This window comes from Lactuca saligna, chromosome 5 (assembly GCF_052625555.1).
Source record: "Lactuca saligna cultivar CGN05327 chromosome 5, ASM5262555v1, whole genome shotgun sequence".
NCBI lineage: Eukaryota > Viridiplantae > Streptophyta > Magnoliopsida > Asterales > Asteraceae > Lactuca > Lactuca saligna.
Window position 1 is genome coordinate 14,577,234 of NC_136421.1, and position 17,674 is coordinate 14,594,907.

A 17,674-nucleotide genomic window follows, 5' to 3' on the forward strand; every position below is an offset into this window, starting at 1 on the left:
TCCGTCCTTCATCATGGTTGTTATCATGGAGCAGATGACTTCGTACCTCTCTTGTCGTGCACTTTGATGGTATCTTTCCATCAAATCTTGGTGCATTTCATAAGGGTAGAAGTCTTCATAAGACTTTTGGAGTTCAGCTGTCATGGTGGCTAACATGATGCAAGCCACCTTGGTTGCATCTCTTTCATGAGTATGAAAGTCAGCGATCTCCTGGGGAGTTGCAGTAGACTCGTCAATTTCCTTAAGCTCCTTGTCAAGGACATATTCTTTGTCCTCGTAGCGGGTAATCATCCTGATGTTTCTGATCCACTTATTGAAGTTGGATCCATCGAAGGTGACTTTCCCACATAGACTCATAAGAGTAAAGGAGCCATTAGGATTCGAGCCAGAAGCATTATTTGAAGACATCTGAAAAAGAAGAACAAGTTTAGTTTAGATTTTAAGAGAGTCCTTAATAAAACACCCAAATGTAATATTAAGGCTAGGATCCAATCACAATATAATATAACTTAGAAGAGGTATGCCGTAATCTAAGCTATACCATATTTGAAAGGTAGGTGAATGACGATTCACCAATTTCCACCACGAAAACCGAAATAATAAATATTTAGTTTTTTATTGGTTTTTAGAAACTCCTAGATTCTTTGAGATCCAATGAACTTTTCAAAGGCATGTTTCAATCTCGGGAGTGCCCTCCAGGTTTTGTGACTGGGATGCCGAGGATCACAAAACGAGGTGTGAAGTAACCATGCAAATCACTTGGTACCCTTAAAGTTTATCACTCAATCGATGTGCCGGTAAACCACACACGCTCCACCGATACTATAATAAACCTTAAGTCACCCTTTACCTACCTTGTTAAGTCCAAGTTAGTGTGCCGGTTAACCACACACGCTCCACCAACGACGTAGACAAAGTGTAAAGTGTAATTTCATGGATTAGCACCTTATTCACATTTTTCCTAAAGTAACTAAGATTGGGAATTTAATAAACATTTAGTTACTTTATTATATTCATCATACTTTGAATGAGAATTTATAAGTCCTTGTCTTACCCGTTCGGCTAACGACCCTCCACCAGTCAAGCAAGCGGTGGGTGAGAACATACACCCATTAAGTCACCATTTTATAGGCAACAACCTTATACCCACCTTATAGACCGGCTTCGTGAATGAGGCGTACTAGCGGTAAGACGACTTGTTCTTATACATATATATATATATATATATAATTATTAAATCATCATAATATAAGTATAAGGGTTGAATTTTAACTTTTTAAAATTCTAGGGGTTGGAACTAAAGTTTTAACTTAACTTTACTTGTTCCAAAACTTGAGGGCAAGTTTTGTAACTTTCAAAACTTTTCATTTCTTGTAACTTATGAGTTTAATAGAGTCATAAAATGAAGATTCTTCATTTTTTTATAACTCTTGTGTTTTTCTTAATGGTTTTAACTCAAGTGTGACTCTTGGTTTTCCATAACTTAAGGATAAGTTATGAACTCCATTAAAACACATTATGATCAAGAATTAAACTACCAAATAGGTTACAAATAATTCCTATGATCATCTAAAACATCATAAGAACAAGAACATGAATATGAACACAATCAAAAATTACATAAAACTTTGTAATTTTTGATAACTAGTTGTTGTAAATGAATTAGCAAGACATTACACCACCAAAAACAAGTTTACATTTACTAAAACAGTTTAGGGTAACGTTTCTAATTCATTTTCCAGCAACTGAATCGAAATTCTGCACTCATTCGACCCTACTCGCCGAGTGCATGAACATAACTCGCCGAGTTGGTTGAAGATACACATGGACTCGACGAGTCCCCCCAATAGACTCGACGAGTCCATTCGCAGACAGCAAATTTTCGATTCTGTTTTCAACTTTTAAGCACAAATAAGAACAAACAAGCCTAGGCTCTGATACCACTGATGGGTTTTGAGCATTCTAACACTTCCTAAGTGTACATGCAACCCTAATAACCTTGGATCTATGTTTGTCTAATTTGTCATGCAAAGTTGATTTCCAAGGTTATATTCCTATCTAGCATACATGGGGAACAATTTTAACATAAAGTATAGATAGAATAACTTACCTTGTTGTTGCTTGTGTTCCTTGAAACCTTGTGAGCCTAGCACCCCAAGTGTGATGCCTCAAATGCTTCACACAACACCAAATGCTCTTGGAAGAACTTATGAGAGAATACACACTCTTCAAAAATCGGCCAAGCCCTCTATTACTTAGTGTAGCCGATTTGGGAGGAGATCATATTACTTATATAGTGTTGACACATCTAGGGTTAAACCCTAATGTGTCATGACTCTTCATTTCCATGACCCATGGGTTTGTAACTCCCATGGAGCATCCATGGAGCATCCTATGGGTGGAACCCAACTTGATGATCCATGGAGCCTTTTAGCCCACTATACAAGATATGGATGATTTACTTAATCAACCCATATATTTAATTAGTTATCTTTTGATCACTTAATTAATTCTAAATTAATTCTTGATCAAACTAATCAAATAATATTATTAATATATTAGAACTTATAATATATTAATTATCTCCAAGCGTTATTTCTCTCATTTAGTCTATCCAATTGCATGGTGCCATGCAACCCAAATGGACCATGCCGGGTCGGGTCAAGTACATACCAGAAATAGTTATGGACTTAGACACCTTATCCAACAAATGGATGGAAGTGTCGGGTAGGAATGTTAGGTGTTAAGTGAGGACTTGAACACATGCGAGGATCCTATGTAACATGAAGTGATACATAATTGTATCTAATTAGTTATTTAATCAATAATTAAGTAAATACACTCTAATGCGTGAAAACACTTTATTACAAGTGTTAGGGTTGATACGGGTTGCATCTAATGAGTGTATGGCCTCATTATGGAGTTTACTCTTCAAGTGGGGGCCCTTAGGGGTGTTTGCGGTTCTGGGACCATATCCCCATGAGTTTATGGCCATAAACTCATGGTAGTGGTGCCATGGGGTGTTTAAAGGTCTTATCTCACTCAACGAATTATGTTAGACTCGAATCAAGGGCAAAGGAAGTGACTAGGGTTCAAAATGGACACTTTTTGGAGTTTACGATCTTTGGACCACTCCCTTGGGAGTTTACGGTCGTAAACACATGGTTTTACGACCGTAAACTCATGTTTATCGATTTCTCTTGTGTTTTGGTGGTTCTAACTCATGTATGCAAGGTTCTAGTCACTTATACGAGCATAGGAAGGTTTTAAGGGCATCAAAACACCCTTTGGAAGGTGTTTACGGTTTTTAAACATCCATTTCGTGTTTCAGGGACCTTAGATCATTCATACAAGTTTCTAGGTCATTAGCCATGCATTGGAAGGGTTTTGGGGCATCAAAACCCCCTTTTAGGGTGTTTACGGTTTTGGGATGTTCCCAAACCGTAAACTCTTGTTCTTGGGGTTTTTGAGAGTTTAAACCATAGATTTGCAAGTATGCTAGGCTAAACAACAAGCTAGGAAGGTTTACTTACTGTTGTGAAGCTTGAAAGGGTGTTTTCTTGATCAAATTCCAACTTTTGTAGAGAGAGAGAGTAGAGAGAGAAAGTTCTAGGGTGTGAAAAAGGTTGGAATGAAGACCACGCAACCCTTATATAGGGTTGAGTTTACGGCCTGGGTGGGGGTCCACCAAACACTAACCACAAACGGGGTATTTCGCGTGATTTATCGTTTTCCGTCACGTATGAAATTACGACAATAACCCAAATGAATTTACTTAACTTAAAAGTTAACGGAAAACTTAATAATAAAAATAAATTTTATTAACGGAAGTGGGTTATATTGACGGAATAAATTTCGGGTTGTCACAAATTGATTGTTCAAGAATTTGTTATTCTACAAGAAGTTTTTAAAGTCATGATTAAGAAATAGGTTCAATAATATTTTTATTATTTATAGTTCAAGAATAGTTTTATTTTTTAATATACTCATAAACATATTCCGTCAGAATTTTCGAATTAAAAAAATTATAATTCGTAAAATCGGATTTTTAAAATTAATAGAATCTATATTAATTGACTAAATTATCCTTGTAATTAATTAAGATGATATTTTTCAATTATATTTAATTCAATAATATATATTAATCACTTTTTTAAAATAAGTAAATTTGATTGACCAATATTTATGCATACAACAACACAATAATTACTTTGAATAAAATAACTTTTATATATATATATATATATATATATATATATATATATATATATATATATATATATATATATATATATATATATATATATATATATATATATATCCCTTTAAAAAAAGAAACGGTCAAAAAATCAAATGGAAGGTGCAGTAAAAAGGCCTCGCGCGACATGCTTACCATGGTCCAACAACCGACGAGGCATCACATACCACGGTGTGCGCTATGAGGCGTACCAACCGGGTCGGTCTTACGACGCAACATTTCCGCTACCGGAAAGGAGCAGTGTTTCCAGGAAATGACAACAAATTCAAAAATCACAATGGACGAAAGATGGTTGCACAAAAAGCTTGGAGACTTGTACATTCTAAAGCAAGTGGACAAGCACATGAATTAGGCAAAGTTGACCGGTACGCAATCAACAACTGCGTTAACTTTGTTGAAAATAATCGAGAAGGATCAAGTCATGCTTATATAGTTTTCTATTATTTTTGGACTTAAAATCTCTATACCAAATCAAAACGTGTTTGAAGACTTTATGACATTTTAATTTCGTTCCATTTTAGATAATATTAGACTTTATGAATTATATTTTCATGGATAATATTAGTACATTTTAATTTCATTCCATTTTAGATAATGCGTTTTTTTTTATCGATGTATAATTTCTGATTGAAATCAAACTATTCAATCGGTGACAAAGACTCACTTGATACTATTTTTTTTTTTTTAATATTTAAAACTTCAAATAACATTATGTTTTGTATTTTTTTAAAAAAATTAAAACAAACCTATATATACGGTTTGATTTTCAACTAAACCAATTTTAAATCAAAACCATACTTATTTTGTTTAGTTCCCTTGATTTTTTTGTTTGTTTTTGTTTTATCCGATCCATTTATTGACCCACGAATACAAATATAATACAGTACATCTACAGTACATTGAACTCCATAAAGTTCCATGGATTGTCACGTTATTTTTCTATAATCTATAAAACCTTATCATTTTTTTTTTCGTACAATACATTAAACTCTACAAAGTTCAATAGAATGTACAAAATATAAGTTAGTAAATATTTAAAAATTAAAAGCTTTTTTTTTTTTTTTCAATTTCATTGAATGCAATGAAACATCTCACAATAATAGAGTCTCATCTATTGAATGATGCATATACTTATCATATTATTCAACTTTTTTATTTTATAGATATTCAAAACATAACGAATACAATTTAAAAAAAAACATGTTTATTTACATTAAATCCAATGCTTCGTTGACTTTCTTCATTTGGAGTGTTTTTTGATTTGTCATGAAAGCATTTTTATGGCCTAAAATAAGAAAATCAAAATGAGAAAAACAAATATATCTTTATCATGACGATTAAATATACAGACACTACTTGTACCACCATACCTATCATTAATACAAATTTTCCTTCACAAGAAGATACTAGAATCATAAAGTACTCTTTGCATTATGTGTATGCATGGATAAGTAAAATTTAGGGCAATATACTTCGAAGTTGTTTAAATAAAAGTTAAATTATTAATATTAATAAAAAAAAGGAGTCAATCCAACCCAACTGTCTTTTCTATTCAACGTAAATTACTTATTTAAGCCATTAACTAATTTGTATTTCCTTCAACCTGATATTTGTACAAATCTTTAGGCAAATTAATTTGTAAAACGAAGTAAATTTATATTTAAAATCACCTGCTAAACACAGCTTTAAGATGCATGTATAATGCAATCCTTAAAACCTTTATGGTTTGGTAAGGTTTTAATGTGTAGATTTTAAATAACACAAAGCCTAGTCGTCAACGTTGACTCATTCTCATACACACACTCTAGCGATAACTCGGAGCCTTCTTCCTCCTTGAACAAGAAGACGTAAAAGGTGTCATTTCTGGACCCATTTAAACAACTGCATAGCTCCAAAACCTTCTAAACCAAAAGCCATCGCCATTGATCCGTTCTTTAAATACCACAATTCCCTTCACCTTTCATCATCTGCGTTTTTTAAATTTATTTAATCTTTTCCAAGCTTCCAAATAAAGTTTATCCAAATCGGGGACATTACTTTGCTTAGATATCGTTCAGATCAATTGTTTAATCTTTTGGATTTGTGATCTGGGATTTGGATTTGATGCAAATGCAAAAAATGGGTACCGGTGACGGCAAAGATGGGTTGCCGGAGGGTAACCGCGATACGGAGATTGTTGGCTCTGACAGGACGGCGTTTAGTGGTCCGTTGAACAAAAGAGGTACCCGTAAAAGCGCCAGATTTAATATTCCAGACGACAGCGGTAGCAGTAGCGGTGGTGGAAGTATGAAGTCGAGAAATAACGACGATTACGTTGAGATTACTTTGGATGTCGGCGACGATTCTGTGGCGGTTCACAGCGTGAAAACTGCCGGTGATATGGAGGACCCCGAACTGACATTATTGGCTAAAGGGTTGGAGAAAAGGTCTACTTTGGGGGCTTCGGTGGTGCGAAATGCGTCGTCGAGAATCCGGCAAGTGTCGGAAGAGCTTAGAAAGTTAACATCGATATCAAAACGACCGACAGCTGGGCGATACGACAGGACCAAATCCGCCGCAACTCATGCTCTTAAAGGGTTGAAGTTCATCAGCAAAACCGACGGAGCTGCGGCGTGGGCCGCCTTAGAGAAGCGGTTTGATGAGCTCACCGCCACCACCACCGGCTTACTTCCCCGAGCACTTTTCGGAGAATGCATTGGTAACTAATAATTCAGATCTTCATCTTTTGTTATTCCTTTTTCTGTAATCCCTTTTATTTATTCTATCTGTTTCCAAATTCCGGCAGGGATGAACAAAGATTCAAAAGAATTCGCTGGAGAACTGTTCGATGCACTTAGTCGGCGACGAAATATCTCCGGCGACTTGATTAACAAAGCTCAGTTGAAGGAGTTCTGGGATCAAATTGCTGATCAAAGTTTCGATTCAAGGCTTCAAACTTTCTTTGATATGTGAGTATATTTCCCTATAATATTTATCCATAATCTGTTCATTAATCATTAAAATCAATTGTGTTTTCCATATCATAATTCTTAACTGATTCAAAGGATTGATATGTGAATACGTTTACTAATTCAAAAACATAAATTCAGGGTTGACAAAGATGCCGATGGCCGGATCAACGAAGCCGAAGTTCGAGAGGTATGAACTGAACCCCTTTTGATTTCACTTGGTTTGTGTGATAGTACGTTAATGTAAGTTAGTTATACTTTATTGTTAATAAAAGTATTAAATACTAACTCTAACAATGATTTGCTATTAATAATTTGCCAATTGATGTTCAGAAAATTGACATTTATAGTTGTAACAGTTATTTTCTAATAAATATAACAATATATTAATTACTTTAGTCTTTGACTTGTGTTATAAGGAAGGATGCCATCGTATTAATCTTTTTTTTTTTTTTTTCTGTACAAAGAACAAAATTAACATGTGATTTTGTCTTCATGCAATACAGATTATCAGCTTAAGTGCATCCGCAAACAAGTTATCGAACATTCAAAAACAAGCTGATGAATACGCCGCATTGATTATGGAAGAATTAGACCCCGACAACCTCGGTTACATCATGGTACACATCTATCATTGTTTCACTTCACCAACATTAAGATCTAGTTTATATTTTCGTTCTTTTTTATCGACTAACATCCAAAATTATATTCTTGAAACCAGATTGAAAGCTTGGAGACCCTTTTGCTGCAAGCCCCAACACAAACCGTGAGAGGCGAAAGCAAAAATCTAAGCATGATGTTGAGCCAAAAGCTTCGGAATGCAAACGATAGGAACATCTTACAACAAGGATACGATCGATTTAAGTACTTTTTACTAGATAATTGGCAAAGATGTTGGGTGATTGCACTATGGATCGGGGCAATGGCGGGGTTGTTTACATGGAAGTATATTCAGTACAAGAATCGAGCAGCTTTTGATGTAATGGGGCATTGTGTTTGTGTGGCTAAAGGAGCGGCGGAGACCCTCAAACTAAACATGGCTCTAATTTTGTTGCCCGTGTGTCGAAACACCATCACATGGCTTCGAAACAAGACAAAGCTTGGTGTTGTCGTTCCTTTTGATGATAATCTCAATTTCCACAAAGTGAGCATAACAATTTTCATGATACATAAAAACACAACCTATTAGTCGGTTGATTTGCCTATGTATTGTACTAAACTTTAACTCGTGTTGCTAGGTGATTGCCGTTGGGATTACGATTGGAGTCGGGCTTCATGCAATTTCGCATTTAGCATGTGATTTCCCACGGCTTCTTAGTGCAACCGAAGTGGAGTATGAACCGATGCAACGGTTTTTTGGGGATCAACCTGATACCTATTGGCATTTCGTGAAGGAAGCCGCAGGGTATACCGGAATCATCATGGTGGTTCTAATGGCGATTGCATTTACGTTAGCAACCCCGTGGCTAAGGCGTGGTAGGCTCAACCTACCCAAGCCTTTAAAGAAACTCACCGGTTTTAATGCCTTTTGGTACTCCCATCACCTATTTGTTATCGTCTACACAATGCTCATCGTTCATGGAATCAAAATTTACCTCACCAAAGAATGGTACAAGAAAACGGTGAGTATACAACTTTAAACTTACATTTATTACGTGTGTTTCTATGACTATTTTGGACGGGTATTCACGTCTTTTACAAACAATGACAGAATGACTCTTCTCTCATCTTTTTGGGTGGGGAGAGAAAATTACAATTTTTGTATATTGACACCTCTTTTCCTAGTTCAGTGCATTTCAAACAAAGTTTTTGTCCTTGTTATTTATATAATATTAAGCTTTTATGTGTTTTTTTGGTAATGACAGACATGGATGTACTTGGCTGTTCCAATCTTGCTTTATATGGGTGAGAGATTGACAAGGGCTTTAAGATCTAGCGTCAAACCAGTCAAGATGTTGAAGGTAATGATCACAAAACGGGCTTAAATCATAAGTTTCATTGCATTTTTATACAATTCATGGTGTTTTACCGATTTTTTTCTTGTATTTTGAAGGTGGCTGTTTACCCCGGAAACGTGTTGGCCCTTCATATGTCGAAGCCTCAAGGGTTCAAATACAAAAGTGGGCAATACATGTTTGTGAACTGTGCTGCCGTTTCTCCATTCGAATGGTGAGTTTTGTGGATAAAAAAGATGACCTTTTTGCTATGAAATGTTGTATATAAATTATAAACTAACGTAACGATGGTTGATCAGGCACCCATTTTCCATAACTTCTGCACCTGGGGATGACTACCTAAGTGTGCATATCCGTACACTCGGTGACTGGACCAGGCAGCTAAAAACCGTATTCTCTCAAGTATGTCAACCACCAGTTAATGGCAAAAGCGGACTACTAAGAGCGGATTTCCAAAACAACCCAAAGTAAGTCCTTTGTTTTTGCTACAAGTTATAAGTTACACGAAAATCGACAACATTTGATTGATTAAATTGATCTTTGACAGTTTCCCGAAAGTACTAATTGACGGACCATACGGAGCTCCGGCACAAGACTACAAGAAATACGACGTGGTGTTGCTAGTAGGGCTAGGAATCGGAGCAACCCCGATGATTAGTATCGTCAAAGACATCGTGAATAACATGAAAACCAAACAGGAGGAAGATGAGGCCTTGGAAAACGGCGGCAACAGCCCATTGCCGCCGGCATCGCCGATGTCCAAGAAAAGCACCTCCAATTTCAATACAACAAGAGCTTACTTCTACTGGGTCACAAGGGAACAGGGCTCGTTTGATTGGTTTAAAGGGGTCATGAATGAGGTTGCGGAAACGGATCAAAATGGTGTGATAGAGATGCATAATTACTGTACGAGTGTCTATGAAGAAGGCGATGCTCGATCAGCTCTAATCACTATGCTTCAATCGCTTAATCATGCCAAGAATGGTGTGGATGTGGTGTCGGGTACTCGGGTCAAGTCTCATTTCGCCAAGCCGAATTGGCGGAGCGTTTTCAAGCGTATTGCTCTTACTCACAGTGGTCAACGGATCGGTGAGTTTCTCTTTAATCCTTATTCCTCCCGAATCTTAAAATATAATAAAAGATTATATGTTAGTCAATTAGAACATATATTTGACTTATTCTAAATTGGAATTTCTTTTTTCTGACATTGGGGTTTGAAAATTACAGGGGTGTTCTATTGTGGCGCACCAGCACCGGTCAAAGAGTTGAAACAACTTGCTGCAGATTTCTCCCACAAGACTACAACCAAATTTGACTTTCACAAGGAGAATTTCTAAAGAAAACACTAAATACAATTTGTTTAAATGGTTAAAAATTGTTAAAATGATGTAAAGAATTAGTTAATCGAATACCCTTTTACGGTGCATCGGTTGGTATATATACATACGAACCGACAAGAGTTACGCCGGTTGGGTATAGTTTTTTTTTTTTTTTTTTCATGTTTCCATAAAATTTACGGGTTAATAATTTATTTGTTTAATTTATTTCAATTTGTATTTTTCTCGTGTTCATGTCGAATTTTGTATACCATCCAATAAGATATTTCTCCAACAACATCGAACGTTAATGTTATTGGTCTAAGTTGAACAACTTTGTGTCTCAATTTGTTCATAATTTTATATTTTTATTAGACAAAATTGCAAGAATAATCCATGTGGTATATTGAAAATTATCATTTTGGACCAAACAGGTTTTGACTAGTATAAATGATCCAAAAGTTTCCATTTTATTGCTAGTTTGGTCCATTATACTTTAATTTTTTATAAAATGACGATTTTTCCCTTTTTATTTTCTTTTTTCCTTTTTTATTACAAAAATAAAAGAAAGAAAGAAAAAATATCCTGTCTCTTACAGTTAAAAACACGAGATGGTCATTTCTCTCCCTCTCTTCCTCCGACGAAGAAAAGAGGCTGTCGACCACCACCATCACAACCCCTCCCCGCCTCCCTCTGGTCGTGTAGCACCAACAAACACCCATCCCTTCACCCACTGCTCCGCTGACCCTCTTGATCGATGGAAACCTCGTCAGAGACTTAATAGCCAAGAAGAAGGTAACTAGACAAAGATCGAAAAGGCTCCAGGTGTATCCGATTTGCAGTGGCTCAACCATCATCTTCATTGAGTTGCTAGGGTTTGCAACGGCGAGGAGGAGTTGCGAAGGTGGTGTCAAAAGCTAGAAGGTTTTATAGATCCACCAATGGTTTTTGAAGACGAAGATCGGAAATGCATCAAAACCTCCGAGGGTTTTTAACGTCAGCTTTACCGGAGCAACCATCGTCTTCGTCGTAACAACAACTGTGGATCAACGACGTGGTTCTTGCTAGGGTTTGCTAGAGTTCGTAGAGTCGACGGCAGCGCTGGAAACTCGAGCCATAGATGTCATCGTCGTTTTTGCTTCACCCCAAAACAAACAAAGATCGGAGTTAGATAGATGTGATCATCGTTCTCTCTTCACCACATGCTGGTCTGGACTCCGGTGGTGCTAGAAACACGAGAGAGAGAGAGAGAGAGAGAGATGAGGGAGGGAGGGAGAGAGAGAGAGAGGGGGGGGCATTTTTTTTCTTTTTTCTTTTTTCTTTTTGATTTATGTAATAAAAATTTGAAAAAAGAAAATACAAAGGGTAAAATCGTTATTTCATAAAAAATTAAAGCAAAATGGACCAAACTAGCAACAAAATGGAAACTGTTGGACCATTGGTGCTAGTCAAAACCTGTTTGATCCAAAGTGATAATTTTCGATATGCCATAGGAACCATTCTTTCAATTTTGTCTTTTTATTACTTCAGTTAATTTGATTGTTTGTTCTATACATATTATTGCATATTATTGCATTTTGTTTACTGATGATAAATAAAAATTCTAACAATCATAGACCTACATTTTCAATGGATTAATAACCTGTTCTAAAAAATCATGTGGAGAAACCCAAATAGTTTAATCGTATTTCGAACGAGACCTATAAAAAATGTTACTCTATTTGACAATTATGTATGGCTAAGATATTTTAACTATGGGAGGTGATATTTACACTTGTTAATTTGATGCTTCCACTTAAATTAAAATTGTTTTTACATTTTTACCTTTAATTAAAATTTACAAAAATAAAATGAGATATAAATGAGGGTTTATATGTTTACCTCTTATCCATACCAAATTTAAACCTTTCCTTACAAAAATTAGTTTGTTTTTTTAATTTTCCTTTCTTTTTCCCCCTTATTTACTTACAAATTAATTAATTTTTGTTTTTTCTCCTCGTTTATTCCTTGCAAAAAATACTTTGTTTTCTTATATATGTATCAAACTAACCCGCTAAATAATAAGTGATATCTCTTATTTAGAGTAGTCTACTTGAAATTTTAATAATTTATCTCTTTGTCCATCCACTAAATGATATATATTATGTAATGGTTTTTTATTTCAAAGTTATGTATATCACAACAATAATATGTTCAAATTAATACATATTAAATCATAGTAAATTGTTACCAATAAAAATAGTTAAATCATTATAATGTTAAAAAAAGTATGACTATAAAAAAAAAACATTCACCTCACATCAATTATATATTATCATTTATACAGTTGGATATGCATTTAAATCAAATAAGTTTCTCTTAAACATTTTATTATTCTTTTGGAAAGACACGAGTAAATGAAAGATTATGTGTTTATGGTGATTCCACAAACTCAAATCTTCAAGGGTTTCGTAAAGTAAAATTTATTTCATTTTTCTTTTTTAATTCAGGAGATATATTCGTTGTCTAACGAATCATTTGTTCAAAGAATATATCAGATTTAGTCAAAAGTTTAGTAATACTTCGGTTACTCGTGTCTTCTAAATGAGCTATCTAAGAACAACTTATTTGATTTAAATATATATTTATTTTTTTATAAGTGATAGGATGTAATTGGAGTACGGTGAATGTTTTTTATCCTCAACTTTTTTTTTTTTTTTTTTAATTATTGTGATTTATAAATTTTTGTTAGACAACATTTTAGTGGGTAATATAATTATTTTTATTTGATATGTATTAATTTAAATATTGTGTTGTGATATGCATTGGTATGGAATGAATTATTTTTCACTATATATTATTGTGATAGGTATAGATAAATAAGAAAAAAAATTAACATTTATTAGATTTTATAATTAAATGATAAATAAGAAAAATAAAACTCATGTTTAAGAAAATAAATTAGTGGGTTTGTTTGATTAATAAATAAAGAAAATTTATTTTTTGTTAGATTTTATATTCAAATGGAAAAGTTTAAAGGATTGATCGGGTAAGATGGAATCAAAACAAACTAATTTTTTTTGTAAGAAATAAATAAAGAGAAAAGCATAAATTAATTAATTTGTGTAAGTGACAAATAGGGGATGGGGATGTTTAAATTTGTTATGGTAAGAGGCCAATCGTATAAACCCCTATATATAATTCATCATAATTTTGTAGAATTTAAATAAGGGTAAAAATGTATATACAAATTTATATTAAGTGGAAGAATCAAATTGATAAGTGGAAATATCATTACTCTTTAACTATATCCTTCATCTAATTCATCAGTTGAAGAATGACAGACTGATTATGTTAGCATTGAAATGGTTGTATTTCAAAGGACAATGAAATTCTAATTGTATCTTTCATCTAATTCATCAATTGAAGAATGACAAACTGATCGTGCCGCCCTTAATCCCGTGAGATTGTTGTATTTCAAAGGACAGTGAAGAAATGAAAAAGCAACAAATATAATTGCATAAACTAATCCAGAATGCTCTCGATGATGTTTTTGATATTGATTTCCATTCCAAAATTTAGATATATTAATACAATAAACATGGGTCATAGGCCCAACTGTACAAAGTGGGATAATAAAACATGTAATAAATATACCTACATCCCCATAATTTGATGAAGAGGAGCTTTTAGACGTTCAAACTATAACCTAAATATGAAAAATAGTAAAATCAACAATCCCTTTGTGGAGATATATGCATGACGTGAACTTGATGGTATGTGAATTACACAGATAAAGCCAAGTACAACTTGTCTTAAACAAAGTGAATATTGATCTTGATGTGTTTGGTGTGCTAATGTCGGACAAGATTGGAATTGAATGACATGTACACAACGTGATGTTTGCAAAATAAAAAATCATGTAGCTTTTGTTGTGGGGCATTTTCAAAAGATTGTGTGTGAAACATGTTTCTGTAATTGTATTTCCACCTAAGGTATTTCGCCTATCGAGAGAATATTAAACACCCCTACATTTACCTGTTGGGAAAGTAACACCATATTATAGGTAATTTATGATCTCCATCATGAAAAAATATTGCATGAATCTTAATCACTAACCGAAGAATTGGATGTATGGTACATTGGTCCAATATTTAAAGCATGTCATAAGAAATATTACTTGGCGTGCTTTTAATAGTCGGCTTAAAGCGATACGGATATCCTTTGTGATTTTTTTCACATTCATTTCTTCTTTAAAATCCTTGTTATTACTTATTAGTCTACATGTAACAAACCAATTTATGTTAAAAACACTAAAACAAGCAACATTTAGAAATAACAATTTTGTAGGATGCCAATAATACATTGTTGGTGATTTTATATCACCAAATATATTTTAGTGTAATGGATTTAACAAGTGTTTCAAGAATAATGTTTTAGTTATAATACAAATTAGGAGGTGTGGGAGTGTACACTTGTATTTACTAAACATTGTTAGTACCGAACCTTAATCTACTGTGTGAAGTCGGGGTTCGGGGACTAATCTAGTTTTTCTGAAAGATGCAAACTGTTCTCATTTATCCGTTGAGTGGATAAATCCGGGAAAATAATGACTCATTTGGAACACAAAAAACTGGGAAACGCTTCCTTCTTCATCTTCTTCTAAAATTGATTCTGATGTTGTGCCTAAAATCAGAATTGCTGCATCTGAAATTATCCTAAATTTGGATTTCGTGATACCGAAGGCATATAGGGTCGACATATCAAACAAGAAAAGTGATTACACGATTCCTGTTTTGTTATCAAGATTTCCTTAATCCTATTTCAATATTTCCAACATACATAAGAGTATTATGAAAAAGATTATAAAGATGACAAAAAAACAACAAATTTCGTAGGGTTTTTAGAGTATTTAGCAATGTCAATTACGAACTGCTCTGGAAATATAAGAAATGACATAAAACCTATACGTTGTCAAAACCATGAAAAATACGTTTTAACCTAAAAAAATGTTTTTTTGGCACCTTAAAAATTGTGTTTTTATGTTATATCTCAAATTTTAGAGTATTTCATCTTCTTAAATAATCACAATCAGAAAACGTAAAAATCTGAAAATGATCGATCATTCACAAAGGGAAGATTTTCGTATATACATTTTTAAATGTCAAAATATCATATTTTTCAACCAAAAATCAAAATATAATAATTACCCTTTATAAACATTAAAATACCATGTTTTCCCAAATCCTATTTTAAACATTTTTAATATATATATATATATATATATATATATATATATATATATAGAGAGAGAGAGAGAGAGAGAGGGAGAGAAAAAGAGAGAGTCAAGATCAAATAAGAAGGAAATTTTTGGTAGGAAGGTAAGAAGTTTTTTTTCTACATATTTTTTTCGCGAACAAACAAAATGAATCATTAGATGATTCATTTGTAAGATGATTCACAAGAAAAAATTCTCAAAAAAACATCTCGATGATTCATTTATATAATGATTTTGTTGTTATTCACTAAAATTGTCATAAAAGTAAAAATTTTCTTAATTTACTTAAAAATGAATCATAAAGATGTTTTTTTGAGAATTTTTTTCTTGTGAATCATCTTAAAAATGAATCAACTAGTGATTCATTTTTTTTGTTCGTCAAAAAAAATATGTAGAAAAAAACTTCTTACCTTGCTACCAAAAAAAAACTTCTTACCGGATCTATATATATATATATATATATATATATATATATATATATATATATATATATATATATATATATATATATATAATCTTTTTAAAATCAATATATTAATCAATTTACTATTATATCATCTTCATAAATTTCCAATTCAATCAAATGCACATCAAAAATAAAGTTGATTGAAGTGATTTTTGAAACAAGAATGATGATTCTTTTTTTGTATGTGATCTCTACATATAATATCAACGGTTTTACTAGGGTTTTGGGTTTTGGGTTTTGAGTGTGAGGGAGAAAATTGTAAAGTATATTTAAAATTGAATATGTTACACGTAAGACTTTAAAAAGTAATTAATTTTAAGAATTGATTTGAGAAACAATGCCAGAATTCAAAGCAAAAGAGTTCATAATTTTTATTACTTAGACTGTTTTGAGATGCTTGACAAACACAATGAAAACTTTTGGTTTTATTCCAAATATTTAGGCCAAATTATTTTTAGATGAAAGTTTGAAGTTGAATTAGTTAATGAATGTCGGGGAATTTATGAATATTATTATAATGGTCCATTACTAAAACTAAATGTTTAAATTTAGATAAAATTGCAAAAATGGTTCGTGTGGTTGGTAAAATTTTGTAGTTTTGGTCCAAAAAGTTTTGGTGGTGTATCAATAGTCCAAAATTGAATATTTTTATTGGTTTTGGTCCTTATACACTTAAAAAGACGATTATACCCTTATAATTTATATCTTTCATTTCCTTTAATTGTTGAAATACATATAAATTAATTTAATTTATATTTTTAAACTTTAAACAAAAAATAAAAAATAAAATGGACCTACCCACCGATTTCTCTTTCCTTCTATCTAGCTTCCTCTCTACAAAACACACATACATACACACTCAAGAAACATATCACCCTTAATGGTTGCCAACCATCACCATCCCATGCCATCCACCTCTATTTTCCTCACCCTTAACCCATCTCTCATTCATTAACCCGATAAAAGTTCACCAGTGACCACCACCCCATCCTCACCATTAACAACTCCCTTCCGTGCCCAGTTCTAAACCAAGTGCCTAGAAAATCATACTTAATGCCCAGATCGATGTAAGGAGTGCTCAAACCCAGAAGTTAAAACCCACCCCAACGTCGTTTGCCACCACCATTTGTCATCAACCACCATCATCCCCCCACATTCACCCTCGCATATCCTTTTTTAACCTGATGATCCTATATCACCACCATCTGTTGAGCTCCACCACCTTCCAACCATCCATGAAGACCTGAGTTTGCATCTCGTCCCTGTCTAAATCGAACAGATCAACGGGTTTAAAGAACAGATCGGCAACACTAGGGTTTCGGAAATCTCCATTGATGACTATCCCCACCAGGTACCATCACATTCTTATGAAGAACCCTAACCAGAGCTCTTACCAAAACCCCCTATCCATATAAGAAGGATGACGACACTTGGGTTTCAGAAAATGAGAATAGTGGCAGCACAAGGAGATATA

At 33.5% G+C, this 17,674-nt stretch overlaps 1 protein-coding gene across 1 annotated transcript; it reads left to right on the forward strand.

The window, feature by feature from the left end:
• The first annotated feature begins 6,054 nt into the window (after positions 1-6,054).
• On the forward strand, positions 6,055-10,711 carry LOC144996904 (respiratory burst oxidase homolog protein C-like). The gene is made up of 11 exons (XM_078956686.1): positions 6,055-6,956; positions 7,044-7,206; positions 7,348-7,396; positions 7,713-7,826; positions 7,928-8,350; positions 8,445-8,828; positions 9,072-9,167; positions 9,260-9,375; positions 9,461-9,628; positions 9,709-10,250; positions 10,389-10,711. Exons 1-11 carry the CDS (start codon positions 6,362-6,364, stop codon positions 10,496-10,498), a joined length of 2,760 nt encoding a protein of 919 aa, XP_078812812.1. The 5' UTR covers positions 6,055-6,361; the 3' UTR covers positions 10,499-10,711.
• The last annotated feature ends 6,963 nt before the right edge of the window (positions 10,712-17,674 follow it).